The following is an 18781-nucleotide window of genomic DNA, read 5'->3' on the forward strand; positions in this document are numbered from 1 at the left end:
GTCCCCCGCTTGGGGCTTAGAGCGACCGAGGGCCGTATGGGTCGCTCTCTAGTGCTCGCGACAGTCAAGCGAGACGGTTTTGTCGTGAAAGTTCGGTACAATTAAAGACGTATGCTCCGTGCACAATCACGTGTTTCGTGAAAAACCAATCATCATTATCATCATATATTAGTTGTTTGAATAAATTCTTTCCGTTTTTATTCAACATTTGTGACCTAACTATAGCAACAAAATGTATGACTAATTTATTGAAAGTATTGTCCATCGCTAGCTACTACTTTCTTCCTTGTTTTAGGTAGTTCCTCGCTTCCGTGTCGATAGAACTTCTCATCTGTAGGAGCGATCCCCTCAGAGACCTATTTTTCAATACTTTTATAGGAAGTCAACCGCTGTGCTGCCAAATCGTTACTCATGTAACGGTACAAATACTATTCCGAAAGAGCAATATCCGGTTGTTGTGGATCATTGACAACGGAGCCGTGACTGTCAAAAGTGAGAAGACAGCCGAGCTGTCAGTCGGGAGGCGACAGGCGCGAAAGCAGTCGATCCGAAGCAAGCGTGCTTACCAGACCTGCCTACGTGCTGTATTGCTTACTACAATAAAGTTACAATGTAAACCTACCAAAGTTACTTCAACTAGTTACGTAAGGTCACAACACTGGTGAATACAGCGGGGGAGTAAACAGTTCCTATCCGACATTTTCGACATAGGTTTTGACCAGTTTTCCGATCTGGGGTCGAGCGTTGTCATTTTGAAAAATCAGCTTATCATGTCTTTTATCTCATTCTCGTCGTTTTATAGCCAAAGCGTTGCTTCAAATGCATTAATTGTTGTTGATGAGATTTTCCATCAATAATTTCATTATGTTCTGAAAGCTCACACTACATCTTTCATATCCCACCATATGCACCTCATAACCGTTGGAAGGTGAAAATATCGCTTTGGCTTCGATAGACATGGTTCACCAAGCTGTATCCAGGCCTTTTTGATTTTAGGATTCTTGCAAAACTACCCGCTTCATCATCAGTGACGATTTGGTACAAGAAACCCTTTCTTTTAAGCCGGTTTTCCCAAATGGTTTTCCTTCTTTCAATGTCTCTTTTATTCAATTCATGTGGAACCCATAAAACATTTTTCTAATCATTCCCATGGCGCTCAGATGATGGGAAACTGTCGTGTGGTCAACTCCTAACATTTCTACAAGTTCTTATTGCATCTGATGTGCATTCCGATCGAGCCATTGCTACTAATTCTTCATCATCAACCTATTTTTACTGTTCAGGTCGCTCTTGGGTTGAAAGCCAAAATCACCACCTTTTAACGGCGCAAACCACATCTAACACATTTTCTTAGCTAGAATATATTCACCTTAAACATCCATAAAAATATTATGACTTTCGGTAACACTTTCCGTCATATTAAAGTAATCCCCGCAAAAACACTTTATCAGGAACAAAACTTGACATGTTCAAATGCTTAAAAAAGGTGTTGTTTATACTTCAACAAAAAAAACCTGAACTATGTTAGATGCGTAATGACAGTAGCTATCAAACACATATTTCATTTACAAAAATTTGTTATATTTAGTGAGTAACGCCACCTATTGTAAAACGGAAGGAATTAATTCAAACACCTAATACTTTACAACAAACAGATGCGCTAAAAAGCTTCCAAAAAGTTCAATAACACTAGGATTATCAGAAATATAATGGAAAAAAGAAAGAAATATCTAGGATTTTCTTTTGAAAAAGAACTACAATTCAGTACACACATTACCAACACCATAATCAAAATAGACAAATTATTAAAAAATCTATATCCTTTCATAAAAAGGAGATCAAAGTTTAAAGAAAAAAAACAAACTATTACTTTACAAAACATGCATACGCCAATTTTCATGTATGCATCACCAATCTGGGGTACCTGCGCACAAACTCACATAAGAAAATTTCAGACCAAGCAAATTAAAATTCTTAAAATGATGTTAAATCTTCCTTATTGGTACAGCATGTTGGAATCGATGGTTATTCTCCGTATATGTTTACCACCAATGACAGCTTGTGTCATTAGTGTTGGTTTGGCAACACTGTTCGATCGCTTAATAAAGAATGAGTTGTGCTCAGTTCCAAACTGCGCGTCAATCCAACACAGCACGAGAGCTCCACATGATAGGACCCAGATATCAAAAATAAAGTAATTCCTAGAAAAACCAAACCTAAACTACCTCAATAAATCCAAACACGGCAAAAATAGCTTAATAAATACACTGTCAACAAATAGAAGACTAGTACATAATTAGATAAGAATTAATAGGTTAGTATCAAGCATAGATTAAGTACTATTATGCATAATTTTTTTTGTCGCGGGTTTTTCCCCTTTTTCCCACACCATATAACACAAACAAACAAAGCTATCAAACGACAACGCCACGAATAATTTAAGTATAACGCGGAAAACAAACATTGTGAACCCGTTACCAACGATGTTAATCAATGATATAAACACATGAGGCTATCCAACAAATAAACTACTACTACTACTACAAGAGCGTTCGCATTGGGCCAATGAACGTTCATTGTGATAAACGTGATACGATGAAATTTTCCGAAGAAACGGCCGAATTGCGCTGCCTAGGTGGTAAAGTGAAATTGCCTTTATTATCCCTGCCACCAGAACCTTTGCTTTCATTGCCTTTCAACCTTTTTCACAAATGACGAAACAACCGAATCACACCATTTTCTTGAAAACATTCGACAATACAATGGATGTTTCCAAATGACGTCATTTGGGGCAAAGATTATCAAAGAACGAGGATTTAATCCGACATTCAAAATGTTTATTTATTTATTTTTATACTAACACACTATTGTGTGTTTGTGTGGTAGTGGAAGAATAATTTAGTATAATTATTCCAACGTACTGTGTTTCTTCTTCGTCTTATTGGGCAACAACCTCTGAACGGTCTTAGCCTGCACCAACCACAGACAATCTTAATCTCTGATGCTCTCTGTAGCAGTTCGTTTTTACGGGTGGGGTTGTTGGTCACGCGCCAACCCCCCGGCACACCGGTATCAAAAATCGAAACCATGGCCGGCTGCGGACAACCGGTCCTGGGATTCGAACTAAGGCCAGCTGCGTGACAGCGACGAGCGTTACCAACTGTTCTATCACCGGGAGCCTATTACCTTCGGGGCGGAACAAAGTTCGCCGGGTCTGCTAGTATTGAATAAAGGAACAACAAATGTTAACCCAAGCTTTAAACAAAGGAAACACTTAGTCAGGCAACTAAATATACAACCAAAGAAATTAAGGAAATCCGTTATCACAGGTACCAACCATAACCCCAAAACAAGCATAAATCATCTGCAATTTAATTGCATCTAGTAACTTCAATAAATTGATGGGATTTTTAGAAATGATGGGCTACTGTAGAAAGTTCATTTATGATTTTGTAAAGAATATTAAAACTTTTTAAAAACGTTCTATGGGGGAAATTCTCAGAAAACAGAAAAAACAGTTTGACTCCTGCAGTTTGACTCCTGGAAAACTTTCAAAACAAGAACAGATCACGAGAAAATTTGCGCTGAGAAAACAAAAAAAAAACGAAAATATATGAGAGAAAAATAGAAACAAAGAAATTGTAACCACGAGAAATTGCCAGTAGTACGTAGTAAGTTGGTGAAACTCAATCGACGAAAAGGCAAGGAAGTGAAAAGAAAAAGAAAGAAGATAAAGAAATCAGAAATTGAGACGATAAATATGTTTTAAGCAAATGTTGGTGGTGTGTTGCGTAAAGACGAGAGCCTTGGACGAGCCCACGTCGGGCATGTCCGTTCGGTTCGGACGCCGCGAAGAGAGAGAGCGTTTCGACGCCTCTGGGCGCTGGGCAACTGTCACTTCGGCAGTGCTGCCGGGTCGTCTGGTTTGTTCGATCTGCGTCTACCCGTGCGGCTCCAGTGCTGGTACTGTTGTGAGGGTTGTCTTCGCCGAGACAACCCCCACATGTTAATACACTGCCGGTGCAGCTCCGGGGTAAACATTATTAGAACACTATGTCGGCATGGCTCGTGCCATCTAGGCGACCGTTTCCGAAACCCGCAGCTGTCAATCGCGTTGACAGCCGGTGGTGGTAAATCGAGCACGCGCTCGAATCGAGAGCAACATGCTATCCGCGCTGTGACACGAGCCCACTCAAGACAACGAGTCTTCTTTCTTCGTGACGGCCAACGAGTGCGGACGTGCCCAACGAGGGTTCTCCGATCATCTCTTTCTCTTCGTGGCAGCCAACGAGTGCTGACGTGTGCCCAACGCGAGCTTACGAGCTAGGTGATCTAACCGCGTACAAACATCCCACCGTGGGATTAAACACGATCCCATTTTTCGTCGTAAATAAAAAGAGCAAACTCTCAATAGATTTGCTAAAACCCTATTAACCCAGTGCAACTCCTGGATAAAAATGTTAGAAAATTATTAAACCAGTGAAACTTCGCGACATAAGAATTGAAATCTTACTAAACCGGTACCACTCCGGGATAAAATTATTGATACGAGTCCGGTAATACTCCGGAATACGAGAATTACATCCCTAATAAAGCGGTACAAACTAGGGATGAAATCATTGCGAATAACCAAAACATCTTTGCGGACAAAGAATCTAAGAGGGGGGAGTTACGGCAAGTTTTCCAAGTTTACGCTTGGAGCACTATTTAGAACTACACCAATAGCGACAACGACGGAAAATTGCTGATAACGGCAACACTGCAAGCGTTCTGTTGTCTGAGTCAACGCGAGAAGGTACACCACACGACACCAACAGGTACCAACATGGGTCGACATCTAGCAGAACATCAGTCCCCACCAACAACGGGTTCTTACGAGTGATAATCAACGGGTCCTTAGTTTACAATAGATATGATAAACCAGTACATAGAAATAGGGAAATCAGGAACAAAATGTAAGAAAATAATCTAGTCATGTTCTGACAGCCAAACCATGCGGAGTTCTTTTTGTGCGTTTCGAATTTAACATAACTGGCGCCTGAATCGGGTTCGAAAAAGTTGCAAAGTGGAAGCCAAAGCTAACGGTTGTTTTTGAGCGTTCTCGTCGATAAACTAATAGGCGAAGAAACGAAGAAGGAGAGCAGGGAAGTTAAGGTACTGCGAGTGGCCTGCATTGTCTCAGCGCAGACGGCGGTTAGTTAGACATCCGTCATTCTCCAGACATTCGCTTTGCTGCTGCTCATGGAACTCATGGAAGTGTGCCCTTAGCAACAACCATAAGTCACCGCACGGTCCTTGACCTCGGGTGGACGGCAAGTTCCAGCGAATATAAGAGCTATGGAGGAGATTCGTCGCGACTTTGGCCAAAAAATGATAAAAATGCAAACGCGGTCGCAAAGTGCGACGCGCCCCACAGCCACTGCCCCAGCACTAGAACCAGCAAACGCAGCATCGTACCATGGCGCAGATGGGGACTGAGGATAGCGTATCGGCGTTGGCAGAATGGTTGTGCCGACAAAAGCGGCAAAAGTGACAACAAGCTGCTGCCGACAAGAAGCAGCAGAACCAACAACAGTAACATCAGCAGCAGCAGAAACGGCGGAAGGTGAACAAGAAACCGGTGGATAAAGATGGCGTTCTACTGGACCTCATTAAAGTAGTGCCAAAGCCTCCACACACGGTGAAGCAGGTCTGCAAGCTGGCGTGGAAGGCCGACCTCAACGAACAAAAGTTTCAAGAGGTTCGGTTCCTCCAGGGGGGTTGCAACATCAGGATCCGGGAGGCTGTCAACTGATCCGAGATCGAAGCCGCCATCGCGAAGGAGGTCGGCGAGGACGGCAGTAACGGCGAGGAAGCTAGTGCAGGAGATGGCGACGGTCAGCATCAGTGACATCGACCAGCTGGCAGAGAAGGAGGATGTCAAAAAGGTTCTCCGCGGGCTGCTAGGCGATTTGGTCAAGCTCGACGTGCACATGACCGAATACCCGACCGGGCTGCAACGGGCAAGGACAGTGATTCCCCGCAGAAGCGTACGGTTGATCGAAGGCGTGGAGGTCAAAATCGGGCACACGGTGTGCAAAGTCCGCTTCCTTGGACCGATGCCGATCGAACAGACACGCTGCTTCCGCTGTCTGGTACGCCAGCACCTCGGTCGCGACTGCCAAAATGAAGCACGCGATAAACTATGCATAAAGTGCGGAGAAAAGGGCCACAAGCAGCCAGACTGCAAATCCCAAAACGTAGTCTGTATCTTCTGCGGAAGCCCCCACCGCATAGGATCGAAAATGTGCCAAGGAGCAGCCACGCAATGTCTCTGTAGGTACTACAGGCCAACATCGGGCGCTTCCATCTAGCTCAGGATCTTCTTAGGCAGACGGCATTGGAGAAGCAGATCGACGTTCTACTTGTCTCTTGCCGGAAGATCCGCAATGTATATGCGATCCGACACTCAAGGCGACCCTTACGGCAAGCGGTGGAAAGGCAATACAGCACATCAGAAGCACCACAATCGACGGAATGGCTACTGCTGATATTGGGGAGTCACATTCATTAGCTGCTACGTCCCACCGTCGAAAACCCCCCGACGAAGTGAACCGCGGTTCGAGGCGCTGATGGATGCCATAACTGCAAAGGTTGCTGGACGGCATCGCGTTGTCATCGCCGGGGACTTCAACGCGCACTCCGCAGAGTGGGGTTGCACCAACGACGATGTCCGAGGACGGCAGCTGGCGGCCCTAGTCCGACTCTTGGGGCTGGTGGTCCTCAACACCGGACGAACTCCTACGTACAAGGGTGCATGGCAAGGTAGAAGGGCGGCAGCTACATCGTCGATAGTAGATGTCACCTTCGTCTCTCCTTGTCTAGCAGACAGAAATTGCTGGAGAGCGACAGACGGTGACTATGGAGACCATCGTCCAATATGGTACAACATGCCAACCAGTCGGGCGCCGGCACCTGCACACCCGCAGTGTGCGGAAAAGAGAGAGGCTGCCAATGTGTAAAAGGGAGAGAAGAGCAGGCTCTTTTCAGTAAAGGATCAAAGTTGCGCGCGATTGAGAGAATAAGCTCAGTTAGTTACAAACATCCGCTGGTGATAGTCTGAAAAGAGGGAAGGAGCCATTTGATGTGAGTTCGTAGTCGATAAAACTTTACAGAATAACCAATTATAACGAATATTAAAATAAAATTGAGCAGTTTAAAGCTGCTCATAGCACGCTGTGTAAAACGGTGCTTCCTTCCTTTTCAGAATCGCTACGAAGGGATTCGTTTTCGTGACACGCAGCGAGCAAGGAGCACACGCAAGCGTCAATGGAAGAGAGCCTACTTCCATGTCGAGCTCTTTCTCCACTCGCTCGCAGCGCAGCGATTTGAAGACATCAAAACCGGAGACATACAAGAGCTAACCAGGTAGATAACCAAAGCGTGTGACGCTACCATGCCACGACGTAGCAGCAAACCTGGCCTGCGCAGGTCACTGTATTGGTGGTCTATCAAAATGACCGATCTTCGTGCGGCCTCCAATCACGCGAAGAGAGTCATGGAAAGATGCAAAGCTACACCAGAGTTCGAGGAAGCCAAGACCGTATACCAACAGTCCATACGAGCAATGGAAGAAGAGAGCGCTCAACGCAAAAAGATCTGCGCAGTGGACTTGGCGTACTCAGCAGCTGACAAGCTGTTTGGTAACGCATACAGGTTGGTCAGATCGAGACTCCAAGGGAAGCGAAGCCCGCCCATCACTGACCCAGAAATGCTGGATGACATCGTGACACACTTGTTCCCATAGCACCCGCCGACCACATGGCCAACTGGACGAGTCAGGGATGAAGACACACCCATCCGCCGTGTAACCAATGAAGAAATCCTGTGCATTGTGAGCCAACGCCTGCCGGCCAAAAAGGCCCCTGGTCCGGATGGGCTGTCAAATTACGCGATCAAGATGGCGATGGCACGCTACCCGGAAGTCTTTCGGCGACTGTTCCAACGGTTACTTGATCGGGGAACATTCCCCACCCAGTGGAAGACCCAGCGGTTGGTATTCAACAAACCTGGCAAGCCACCCGGCCTATCGTCGTCTTATAGGCCACTCTGCATGCTTAACGCTGTCGCTAAAGCGTTCGAGCGCATAATATTGGACCGCCTCAACGACTGGTTGGAGGACTAGCCGGAGGGACCGCGCTTATCACACAATTGGTTCGGGTTCAGGAGAGGGCGTTCGACCACAGAGGCAATCCAAAGGGTGGTAGCACGAGCACGATGCGCCACTGCCATCAACAGAGATAGCAAGAAGAAGAAGCGGTACTGTCTGGTCAACGCGTTAGACGTGCAAAATGCGTTCAACAGTGTCAGCTGGGCAGCCGTAGGCGGAGCACTGAGCAGAGCTGGAGTGCCGCAAGGCCTACTCTCCTACGAGACCGACAACGGACAAGTTAGGCGCCAGATAAAAGCGGGAGTCCCACAAAGATCCGTTCTCGATCCTACCCTGTGGAACATTGCCTATAACACAGTTGTTGACGCATCTGCAGACCCGGATGTGGCAACCGTGGCCTTCGCTGACGATCTAGCGGTTGTGGTCTCCGAGATCACCCCAGGTGGGGCCACCAGGAAAGCTGGAAAGGTCATTATGCAAATCGAGAGACTGATGGACGCCCGATCACTACGACTTGCGCCGGAAAAGACCGAAGTAGCCGTTTTCAGTTGCGCTAGGAAGGGCAGACAACACACAACCCTGAGAGTGGGCAATAAGAACATTCTGTCGAAGTCCACCCTCAAATACCTTGGCGTAGTGCTGAATGACCACCTGCGATGGGGAGACCATGTTAGCACGGTCACGGCGAAAGCGGCCAAACTATGCAAGGCTCTCCGGGGGGTGAATGTAGCGTCGTCAATAATACGCTACGCCGCACCCGTCTGGGCTGAAAGGGCACTACGCGTGTCGCAGAACAGACAAAAACTGGCGCAAGCTTCATCGGCGCTGGCCAGAAGTGTTGCGAGCACATTTTGCTCAGTGTCTGGCGCTGCTGCACATGCGATCTCCGGGGTGATTCCAATCCACCTACAGCTGCGCGAGGACGTCCGTGTGTACCGGAGTGTACGCGACACCCTGAGTGTGACGGACCGAGCGCGAAGGACGGAAAGGACCAGAACGTTTGCTTTGTGGCAGGCTGAGTGGGACATGGCAGCGGCAAACAACACCAGTCGCTACCTACAGTGGACCAGGACAATCATACCAACGATCGAGCCGTGGGTGGTGAGGAACCACGGTGAGGTAGATTTTTATCTATCACAGGTACTTTCTGGCCACGGATTTGTCAGAGAGTACTTCCATGTGAAGAAACTGGCCTCATCCCCCAACTGCCCACACTGTCAGGAACACGCTGGGACGACAGTGGTCCACTCGATGCAGCATGTCCTCTTCGAGTGCCCGGAGTACAGTGGAGTGCGACACGAGCTACTCGGGTACTCAGAGGAGAACGAGGAGCAAATCAACAGCAATAACCTGGAAGAGATGCTTCTAAGGGACGATGAGACGTGGAGTAAGATCGCCCTGGCCGCCAAGAGGATCCTCACCATCCTCCAGGAGGCATGGAACGACGAGCAGATGAGAGGTCTGTCCTCCCAACCCCAAGCCGCGCAACATGGTGCAGAGCGACCCATACACGTCCAAGCTGATGGGCAACAGACGTCGGCAGCAGCCGTACGCCGCGAAGAGATGCGGCGGGAGGGCGTCAACCTGAGACAGCAGAAGCGGCGCCTCGATCGTCAGCTGGCTGCGAAACCCAATTGTCCGATCTTACTCGCCAGGGAACAGCGCCTGAGAGCTAGGATGGCACTTTGCACTGCGAGGAAGACCAGAGCTGATGACAGCACCACAACGAGGCTGCAGGGAGTGCTCGACGACATCGAGGCGCGGGTTGCGCAGACCACTGTGGATCGACATCGGGCGAGCCGAGTAATGAGCCACAAGGAAGCACGACTGCAGCTTAAAACAGCGACAAACCAACAACTATACGACTCTGGCAGATAGCGACGAAAGCGAAAGGACAACCGAGCAGAAAAATTGGTGACCGGGACGAAATCGACCCACGGCCCTTTGTGACGCACGCCAGACTGGCAAGTCGCACAAAGGGCTTAGAGAGAGGGACAGGGGCAGGGCAACTTCCGTGAATAAAATGTGCTTGGGCCTTTGCCCGCACGAAAACAAAAAAATAGAAATAAAAATTTTAAAAATAAAAAAAATAAAAAAATAAAATAAAAAAAATAAATTAAAATAAAATAAAAAAAAAACGGTTTCGAAAGAAACCGATAACTTAAATGAAGAACGATCCTACTCAGTCCGTACTCTGTCATGTTGCGACAAGCAGTCCACGGCAGTCTGAGTCAGTGCTCAAGCAGTCAGTCAACGACAGTCGATTGATCGACGTTAAACTGTAAAAATGTGCGTAGCTATTTAGCGTTTACCACATGGCCGGCGAGTGGAAATGCCGCAGTGTTAGCACTTCATATCGAAGCTGGACAATTCCCGTTGGAACTATCTACGAGCGGTCTTGACCTGCAACAGAGACAATGTTAATCTCTGTTGCTTACTGTAACGATGTATTTTTACGAATGGCAATTGTTGGCCGCGCGCCAAACTCCCTGTCCAGTCCGTCTAGGCCAGCTGCGTGAACTCAACGAGCGTTAGCGACTATTCTATCAACCTATATTCTAATCCGATATTCTTATTCTACCTTAACCTTACTCAAATATTGCAATCAAAGGCAGTTTGCTATTACTCTCGGCTATGAAAACATTTACATTATGCCGATCGTCCGCAGATATTCAAAGTTGATCAGGATTAAGAAAACTGTTGCATGTATGCATGTTTAACTGCTAATTCAGCTTAACAGTTAAACTGAACAAAATACCACTTACCGTGACGGAAGAGCGCGTTCAGTTTCCTCTGCGGCTGCTTGTGTTGGTTCTGTAGTTAGCTTGAAGCGGTTTCGATTCAATATGCTGTGCTGTATAAAGGATTCGTGGGTTTCCTCATCATTATCGCCTTTCTCTTCTTGCTCAGAAGCGATTGAAGGTCGATGCCGCATTATGTTTACGTATTTTGTATTTGATGCTATTCGTTTGCTTGCTACCGATGATGTTTGATTTTCTCCTTCATAGATTAAGTCTTCTTCGCCCTCGTGGCTATTGCTATCATCGAAGCGATCTTCAATTAGGGAGGGGTTCGTTGGGCGTGCTCGGTTGAGCGTTACGTACTTCGGTTTTTCGCGAAACACACCCTCAAACTCTGGTAGCAGGTCTAGACCTTCGTTTTGCGGCGCTACGCGACTGTTGCTATACGTTTTACGCACTACCGACGAGTATTTGTTGTCGGGCGACGTCCAAGTGTGGTCCTTTTGGGAGAAGGTAATACCAGGACGGAACTTTTGACCGACGGTTCCAGTGGTGTGGCTTAGCACGCGCTCATACAGAGATTTGCTAATTGTTGTAGATGGTGTCGTAGAGATTGAATCGGTCACCTCGGTGTCTGTAAGCACGATCGGATCGTCTCCCTGTCCTTGAAGCTGCTTCTCTAGTTCCTCGATACCTCCAACTTTTTTTATAAGAGCGATGAGCTCCTTAATTACTTTTGGATCTTCTTCCGGTTGCTGCTCAGTGTCTTCTTCGTGCATTAAGCCTGTTTCTACTACCGGTTCTTCAGTTGTTGTCGAGGTTGTTGTAGTGGTGGTAGCTGACCGATTGAAAAATGGAACCCTGCTGCCACTAGTTGTTATGCGTGAGCGTTGTGTCGTGGATGTCGATTGTACAGGCGTCGTTCTTGCACTAGTTTTTAAGATATTTGTTGTGCTAGTAATCGGAGCATGCTTCGAACATATCACGTTTCGCGCATAATCACACGAATCTGCTAATTTGTTGAACACTAGCCCGGAGGGGCAGGTGAAGTGATGCGCTACTAAGCCCAGACTCGGGCTTTCTAGACACCAGAAATATTTTTTACAATCTCTCGGATGCGGAAAAAATCCTTCGTCCGTACATTTGAAATCTATAAGTGTCAAAAACATAATAACATGAATAGTCTTCCACGTGTAACTCTACAGCTAGAGGTTACCTGCCCCTGGATCAGGAGTAGTTGGAGGTTGAGGGGTGGTCGTCCTTCCTCCAATAAGCCACGATCCTTCGGTCGTTGTTGTAGATGCAGTGGTAGTAGCCACAATCCGATTATGGTTACCTACTTTACGGTCCTGCATCGAATTGAACGAAGGCTTGATGTCGTTGTTATTAACAGTGTTGACACGATTATGTGTTGTTGGACGTTTTCTTGATCGATTGATTTTGCGAAGTCCACTTGGTGAAGTAATATCATTAGCTCCAACACTAGAAATAGAATCGACCCCAAGGTAAAACAAAATTAATATCATAAGCTGTTTTGTGTACTAATAGATCGTGCTTCATACTTGGTGTTTGCCAGCAACGCTTCTTTTGCTGCCTCAATAATTGGGTAAGGTTTTCCGTGACACGTGCCTCGGAAATCGTCGTTATCGATTGACCAGAACATTATTCCTCCCAAGTTGTTTTCGGCTACATACTTCGCCTTAATACGAGCGATTGCTTCGTCGTCGTAACCAACCCATTGATTACCCTTATAAGCGTACGGACCCAACGCTTTGGGATTTGGCTGTACGATTGTCCAGTCAGAATTTTTTTTTAGGTTGCTGCAAATTTCGTAGTAAGCTAGGTAGCCTTTCTCACGTGTGGAATCACCTTGTTCTCCGGGTCCATCGGCGGGTGCTCCGATGCCTGTGGCATCGGGATTGTACAGGGTGTACGACCGACCATATGTTGGTATACCTAATACCAACTTGTCACGATCAGCTCCGGCATTCAGAAAATATTTTACGCTGTAATCCTAAAAAAATGAAGTTAAAAAAATTCCAACGAATGTTTGATCGCCAGCACTCACAATATTGAGTTCAGAATCAAAAGTGTACTCTGATGCTTCTTCAACGGAGAACAAAGGTGAGTGATGATTAACTGCCGGTTCATAAGCACTATGGTAGTCGTAGGAAAGTAAATTGAACCAATCGAGATATTTGTTCAACTTCTGTAAATCATAGCCTTTTTCTAAGTACTCGACGCCAGCCGGAACAGCCATCGTCAACAGCAGCCTAGGTCGACCGGTCTTTGTTGCTTCTCGTTCAAATTCCTCGCGTAGTTCTTGCACTAGTTGGGCATAGTTTTCTCGATCCTTCGGTTTAGAACCATCTCGAAATGCTGGGTATTCCCAATCCAAATCAAGTCCATCGAAATGGTATTGGCGCAAGAATTTGATCGTGTTTCGTGTAAACTGTTCGCGTCTTTGGGCGTCAGCTACCAGTGGAGAAAATCGTGACGAACCTTCATTCCATCCGCCAATAGCTAGCATCGTTTTAAGCTGTTTATTGTATGTCTTCAGCCCAGTAAACTTTGCAAAACCTCCTGTAAATATATGCCAATTGATGTTATAGTAATACTTTATTGGAACATAATATGATATATTCAACCCTTATTACCCTGTTCAATATCTTGATATTTATCATATGGCTTGAGATTGTTTTCTTTGGTGAATCCACCGAATGAATAGATCAAATGAGTGCATAGATACGGATTTATGTTCTGTGGTGTGAATTTAGCTGTCCCCGGTCGATAGACGGACCAGTTAGTGTAGTAGCATACAACACGCATGTTATTTTCCGCGGCCAACGCTCCATCGCTGTTGTGCATGACAATTATTGTCAGCATTACGGCTGACAATGTTGCCGCTCCTCGCTGAAGCTGAAAATAAGAGCAGAGTAAGAATGGAGTTTTAAGAATTTTAAGTTAAGTTGACATTTAAAAAACACCAATATTCCATCATGTCGTAGCATTTTGTATAATATTCACTAAAAAAATCTTTTATGGGGTTGCTCTAGTGTTTCGTATTTAGTGTTTGAATTTTAAATTAACGATTACTTGATTTTTAAAACGTCAGACGTAATTCTGGAGATGGTAAACATTTAGTGAAAACTTTGACATTTACGAAATGGGATACTATACGCTTGAAAAAATAGGGAAATATTGAAAACTTATTTCCAAAGTTTCCATTTCGAAATTTGAAAAGCTTATTTCATGTAAGCTCAGTTTCACCCCGGTGGTTACGTAAATAAGCAAAATTGTTGTATTTGGGGCTTGGAAGAGCCACATGTCGTGCAAGAGAAACCTGTAGGGGTTGTCTCAGTGGAAACAACCCTCACAACTGCACAAGCACTGGAGTCGCAGGAGTATACGCAGAGTGAGCAAACCAGACGACCCGGCAGCACTGCGAAATTCCCAGTGAACAATTTTGAGAGCCAGAGGCTGCCCCTCTGCCTGCGACGCGGTGGAGGAAGGCGGAGACGAGTGAGATCGAACGCCCCTCTGCCTGCGACGAGGCCGAGGGAGGGCGATCTCGCAGCGCACGAAGTGAGCATGAGACGCGTTCGTTGGTTGCCGGGGAAAGAACGGAAGGAATCCCCGTGAGTTTTGAAATCGCCGTGAGTTTGCTGGTGGAAGACGAACGTTGGAGAGAAAGAAAAAGGAATAGAAATAACAGAGACAGCGAGATCGGGGCAAAGTCCCGAAGTTCCGAGGGTCCGACAGTCTCTCTTTAACTTTTGGTGTGGACTCTGCCTCTGTTTTTTCTAAGTGCCAAGTGTAAAGTACCAAGTGTTTGTGCTTCTCTGTCGATCACGGTGATCCTGATAGAAATAATCCAGGTAAGTTTATTGGACAGTATTCAGTGACACCCAAATAATGTTGAAATGTTTTCGCTTTGCTCGTTTCAGATGTCCAATCAGATGTCCAGATGGGATGCAAAGGATACGATGCAATGCATTTTTCTAAGGCGCCGAAGGCAGCTACGCACCAAATTGTGAACCACTAGTGCAGAGTGAAGAGTGTATGCGAAAAAAGAGAGAGAAAATATATCGAAATGTACCGCCCAAATACGAACTGTTTCATTTTGGTTAGGGGGAATATGGGAGAAAGAAAACGAAAAAAGCGAGAGAACACACAGGTGAGAGACAGGGGGCCGCTCGGTGAGAGAATTTAAACAGCTCCTCACTCCATGGACCTAACGGCTCCTCACAGCGATTCCTCCATATAAGCCTATATGGGAGAAAGTATTCGAGACAGCCGTTCAGAAGCGTATGAGGATCGGATGAGGAGTGAATTTTTTGGTGAGAAGAGCGAAATTGTTCACTGGGTTGACAGTCGCTCAGTGCCGGAAAATGAGAAATCGCTCTCTTCCTCTGCGGCGCTTGAACAAACCAGACGCGTCTGCGTGGGCTCGCTCGTGCTATTGTCTATCGGCGTTTATACCTCGTAAAATTAGGATAGTGAAACATCATTTGCTATAAACACATGCACCCAAAACGAATGACTGTTTGGTGCGGATTTTGGTTTGGCTGCATCTTTGGCCTATTTTTCTTCGAAATTGAAGAAGGAAGACCGTTTGTGGTGAGTTGAGCGCTTTGCTACCAACGTGGTTGAAGCCCTAGTGGCTGAAACGTTAAGGGAGCTCATACACAACACGTGATTGAGGTCCCAGCTGCCGAAAGTAAAACAGGAGCTCAGCCACGTTGTGGAGGTGTACCTGTAAACCCCCCGCTAGGTATCGGCGAACGTGGAAACCGAAACCAAGAATATAAAGTAGGAGTCCCTAGAGTAAGGCGCCCATTATTTTCCTTTTACCTTCAATTCGGATTTACGGTAGGGTGGACAACTGTGGTGACTGTGAACGCCCGGAACGAGTTAAAAGAGAACGCCTTCTTCGACGGCCCTTTTCAGTACCACTTTCAGAGCCTTTACTTCACCGAGTCATATGAAGAGCCAAGCTCGCGCATCCCAGAGGACAACCTATTCAATCCAGCAGGCCCATAATTCCGATGACCGGGGCGGTCGTCACAAGCGGGATCCATAAATGACGTCAACTCGCTGACACCGCCGTATCGTCACATGGGCGACCATCAACCAATCCGACGATCCGCTGATCGACGACCAACCGCTAAACCCATAAAAGACGTCAACCTGATGACACAGCCAAATGCATCCAATGATCTCCGATCGCCGAAATCATGCCAACAACTTAGGCAGCTGACAGGTCGACGAAGACGTCAACCTGATAACACAGCCAAATGAGGTCAATGATCGTCGAATCGTCGAAATCACGCCACATCGACTTAGGCAGCTGATAGGTCAACGAAGACCTGAACCTGATAACACAGCCAAATGAGGCCAATAATCGTCGAGTCGTCGAAATCACGCCACATCGACTTAGACAGCTGATAGGTCAACAAAGACGTCAATCTGATGACACAGCCAAATGGAGCCGCGGGACCACCGGGACCGGGACCTAGTTAGAGCAAGACATGGAAAGGCGTGTGCGGAAAGTTGCATTGAAAAACGACGCGCGCGGATCATCTTGCATTACCAGCGGAAGACGGCGCCTCGGCCGACTTGCCTGACCAGGAACGCGACGGACGGCAAGGAGGGGAACAGAATAAATCACGGACAGAAGAAGCGCGTAACCACAACAGTGCAGTTTTCGTACTGGAGAGAGCCGCTAGAGCAAGAGGGAATTAATAAAGCACACGTGTACCGAGGGCGGCCAAAATTATTGTACCTTTTTTAAATAAATAAAGAAAGCGGCAACACCGCTGGTTGATTGTTAAGATGAATTTCGTTGTGTACGATCATTTTTGTCGAGTTCCCAAGTCTGTCAGTCCGCCCAGCCCGCGAGGCAAATTGAAGTAAGTATTTTCCACTTCGGGAAATATTGCAAGGATCAAGAGTCCTTAGGAGCTGTCCTTTGCACATACACTCTTTCAGAGTCTCCTTTCACTATTGCGAGCCCTTGCCGATGACCCTTAGTCGCCGACTCCCACCGACAGAGTCGTGGCTTTCGTAGTTCACTTTTCCTTGCCAGTGGAAATCTTCGCGGAGATTAGGGCTTCAAAGCTCAGGATCTCCGAAAGACAAATGGCATTTGATTAATTTTATTAAAATTATAACTCAAATTAAATTAAGGTAGGATTAGTTTAGTATGCAAAATGAGGCGATTCGGAGGTTATTGCAGCTCAAAGTCGCTATAATATTATGTAGATCATTTCAGTCACGCGATTTTACAATCGATGGCATTACACACTACAGGCTGAGATGAAAAAACTGCAACAACAAAAACGCCACATTTTCTAATTTTAAATTTAAAAATTTAAATTTTATTGAAAGAAAACAAAAAATGTCGGAAATAACACAAAATTTCAGAAAAGTCCAAATTGGCCACCTTGGCACGAACGCCAATGATAAACGGCCAATGAAACAGTCACACGCTGTCCGAAAGCGGCTTTGCGGTATTTCGTCCAATTCCCGGCGGAGCGCTTACTTGAGGTGATCGACAGTTTGGTATTTTTTAGTGCCAATCTTGCTTTACAAAATACCCCAGGCACAATGTTTCAACGGATTGGCATCCGGAGATTTTGGTGACCATTGTGCGAAGGAAAAGAATCGAGAAACCTCATTTTTTAACCATTCTTGGGTGGCGCGTGCTGAGTGCGATGGTGCTGAGTCCTGTTGGAATGTCCAAGGTCTGCGACCGAAATGTTTGCGTGCCCAAGGCTTCAATTTACCCTACAGAATATTTTCGCGATAATATTCGGCATTTATTTTGACGCCACGGTCGATGAATACGAGCGGAGAGCGACCATTGGCTGCTATGGCGGCCCACACCATCACCATGGCCAGCGCTTGAGTTCTGGTGGCCAACCGAAGGTGTAAATTTTCAGTTGACCTCTCTGGCAAGTAAACACGAAAATTTTGTTTGTTTACAAACTGCTGAATAACGAATGGTTTCTCATCGGAGAAAACCAAATTCGGCAGTTCACCACTTTCGGCCAAGCGAAGCAAGTATTTGACTCTTTCAAGTCTAACTTTTGTTTGTGCATCGGTAAGATCTTGCATTTTATGGAACTTCAATGGCTTTAGTCCAAGCTCATTTTTCAATATTTGTTGAATGGAAGATTGCGATATGTTCATCTCACGAGCCATTTTTCTGCCACTGCGACGCGGATTTCAATCAAGTCGCTTCTTCACCTTTCGAACCATTTCTGGTGATATTTTTCCGCGCACTTCCTTGTCGTCGGGCTACGCTACCAGTATCACGGTAACGAGCGATGGTACGAGACTCAAAAGTTTTATTAACATTCAAATGCTGGAGGGCTCTAACGATAGCCACTTGTGGTTTTTCTGCCAAATATAATGAAATCACACAGTTAATGGGAGGCGCAACGAGGCGTTAAGACTAGCGTAAAATTGATTTGCAATGCCAAACCGTTTACACTTCGTGTGGCAGCAAAATATAAAAACGAAATGTCAAACGTGTTCACATTCGTGTTTTTGGTCCGAGAAAATAGAAATAGAAAAGAAATAAATTGATTTATGAATGTTTTTTCTGTATTTTTTTCGGTTTTGTTGCTTTACCAGCAAATAAGAACTTATATTAGGAGTATGCGTAGAAATTTATCGTTTTTACCAAATTGAATCGTTTATTGTTCAAAACTCTTAACAAACTAGTCAATCGAAGTAGTGTCCGTCGCTAGCCACTACTTTTTGCCATCTTTCTGGCAATTGTCGGATTCCATCGCGGAAGAATGCCTTATCTTTTAAGGCGATCCACTGATCAAACTGATTATCATAATGAACCCACTTTTCATCGCCAGTAACTACTCGATGC

At 45.9% G+C, this 18781-nt stretch overlaps 1 protein-coding gene across 1 annotated transcript in view; it reads right to left on the minus strand.

Moving 5' to 3' along the window:
• The window catches only part of LOC131214142 (mucin-2-like), a 37062-nt gene extending 23259 nt beyond the window's left edge, over nucleotides 1-13803 (minus strand). Inside the window, exons 1-5 of the mRNA XM_058208512.1 lie at nucleotides 13548-13803; nucleotides 12959-13473; nucleotides 12453-12904; nucleotides 12107-12372; nucleotides 10915-12040 (exon numbers count right to left, since the gene is read on the minus strand). Coding sequence (XP_058064495.1) covers nucleotides 10915-12040; nucleotides 12107-12372; nucleotides 12453-12904; nucleotides 12959-13473; nucleotides 13548-13776 — 2588 coding nt within the window. The 5' untranslated portion in view covers nucleotides 13777-13803. The remainder of the gene's footprint in view (nucleotides 1-10914; nucleotides 12041-12106; nucleotides 12373-12452; nucleotides 12905-12958; nucleotides 13474-13547) is intronic.
• Between the last annotated feature and the right edge of the window lie 4978 nt (nucleotides 13804-18781).

The sequence above is a fragment of the Anopheles bellator genome (assembly GCF_943735745.2).
Source record: "Anopheles bellator chromosome X unlocalized genomic scaffold, idAnoBellAS_SP24_06.2 X_unloc_2, whole genome shotgun sequence".
Lineage (NCBI taxonomy): Eukaryota > Metazoa > Arthropoda > Insecta > Diptera > Culicidae > Anopheles > Anopheles bellator.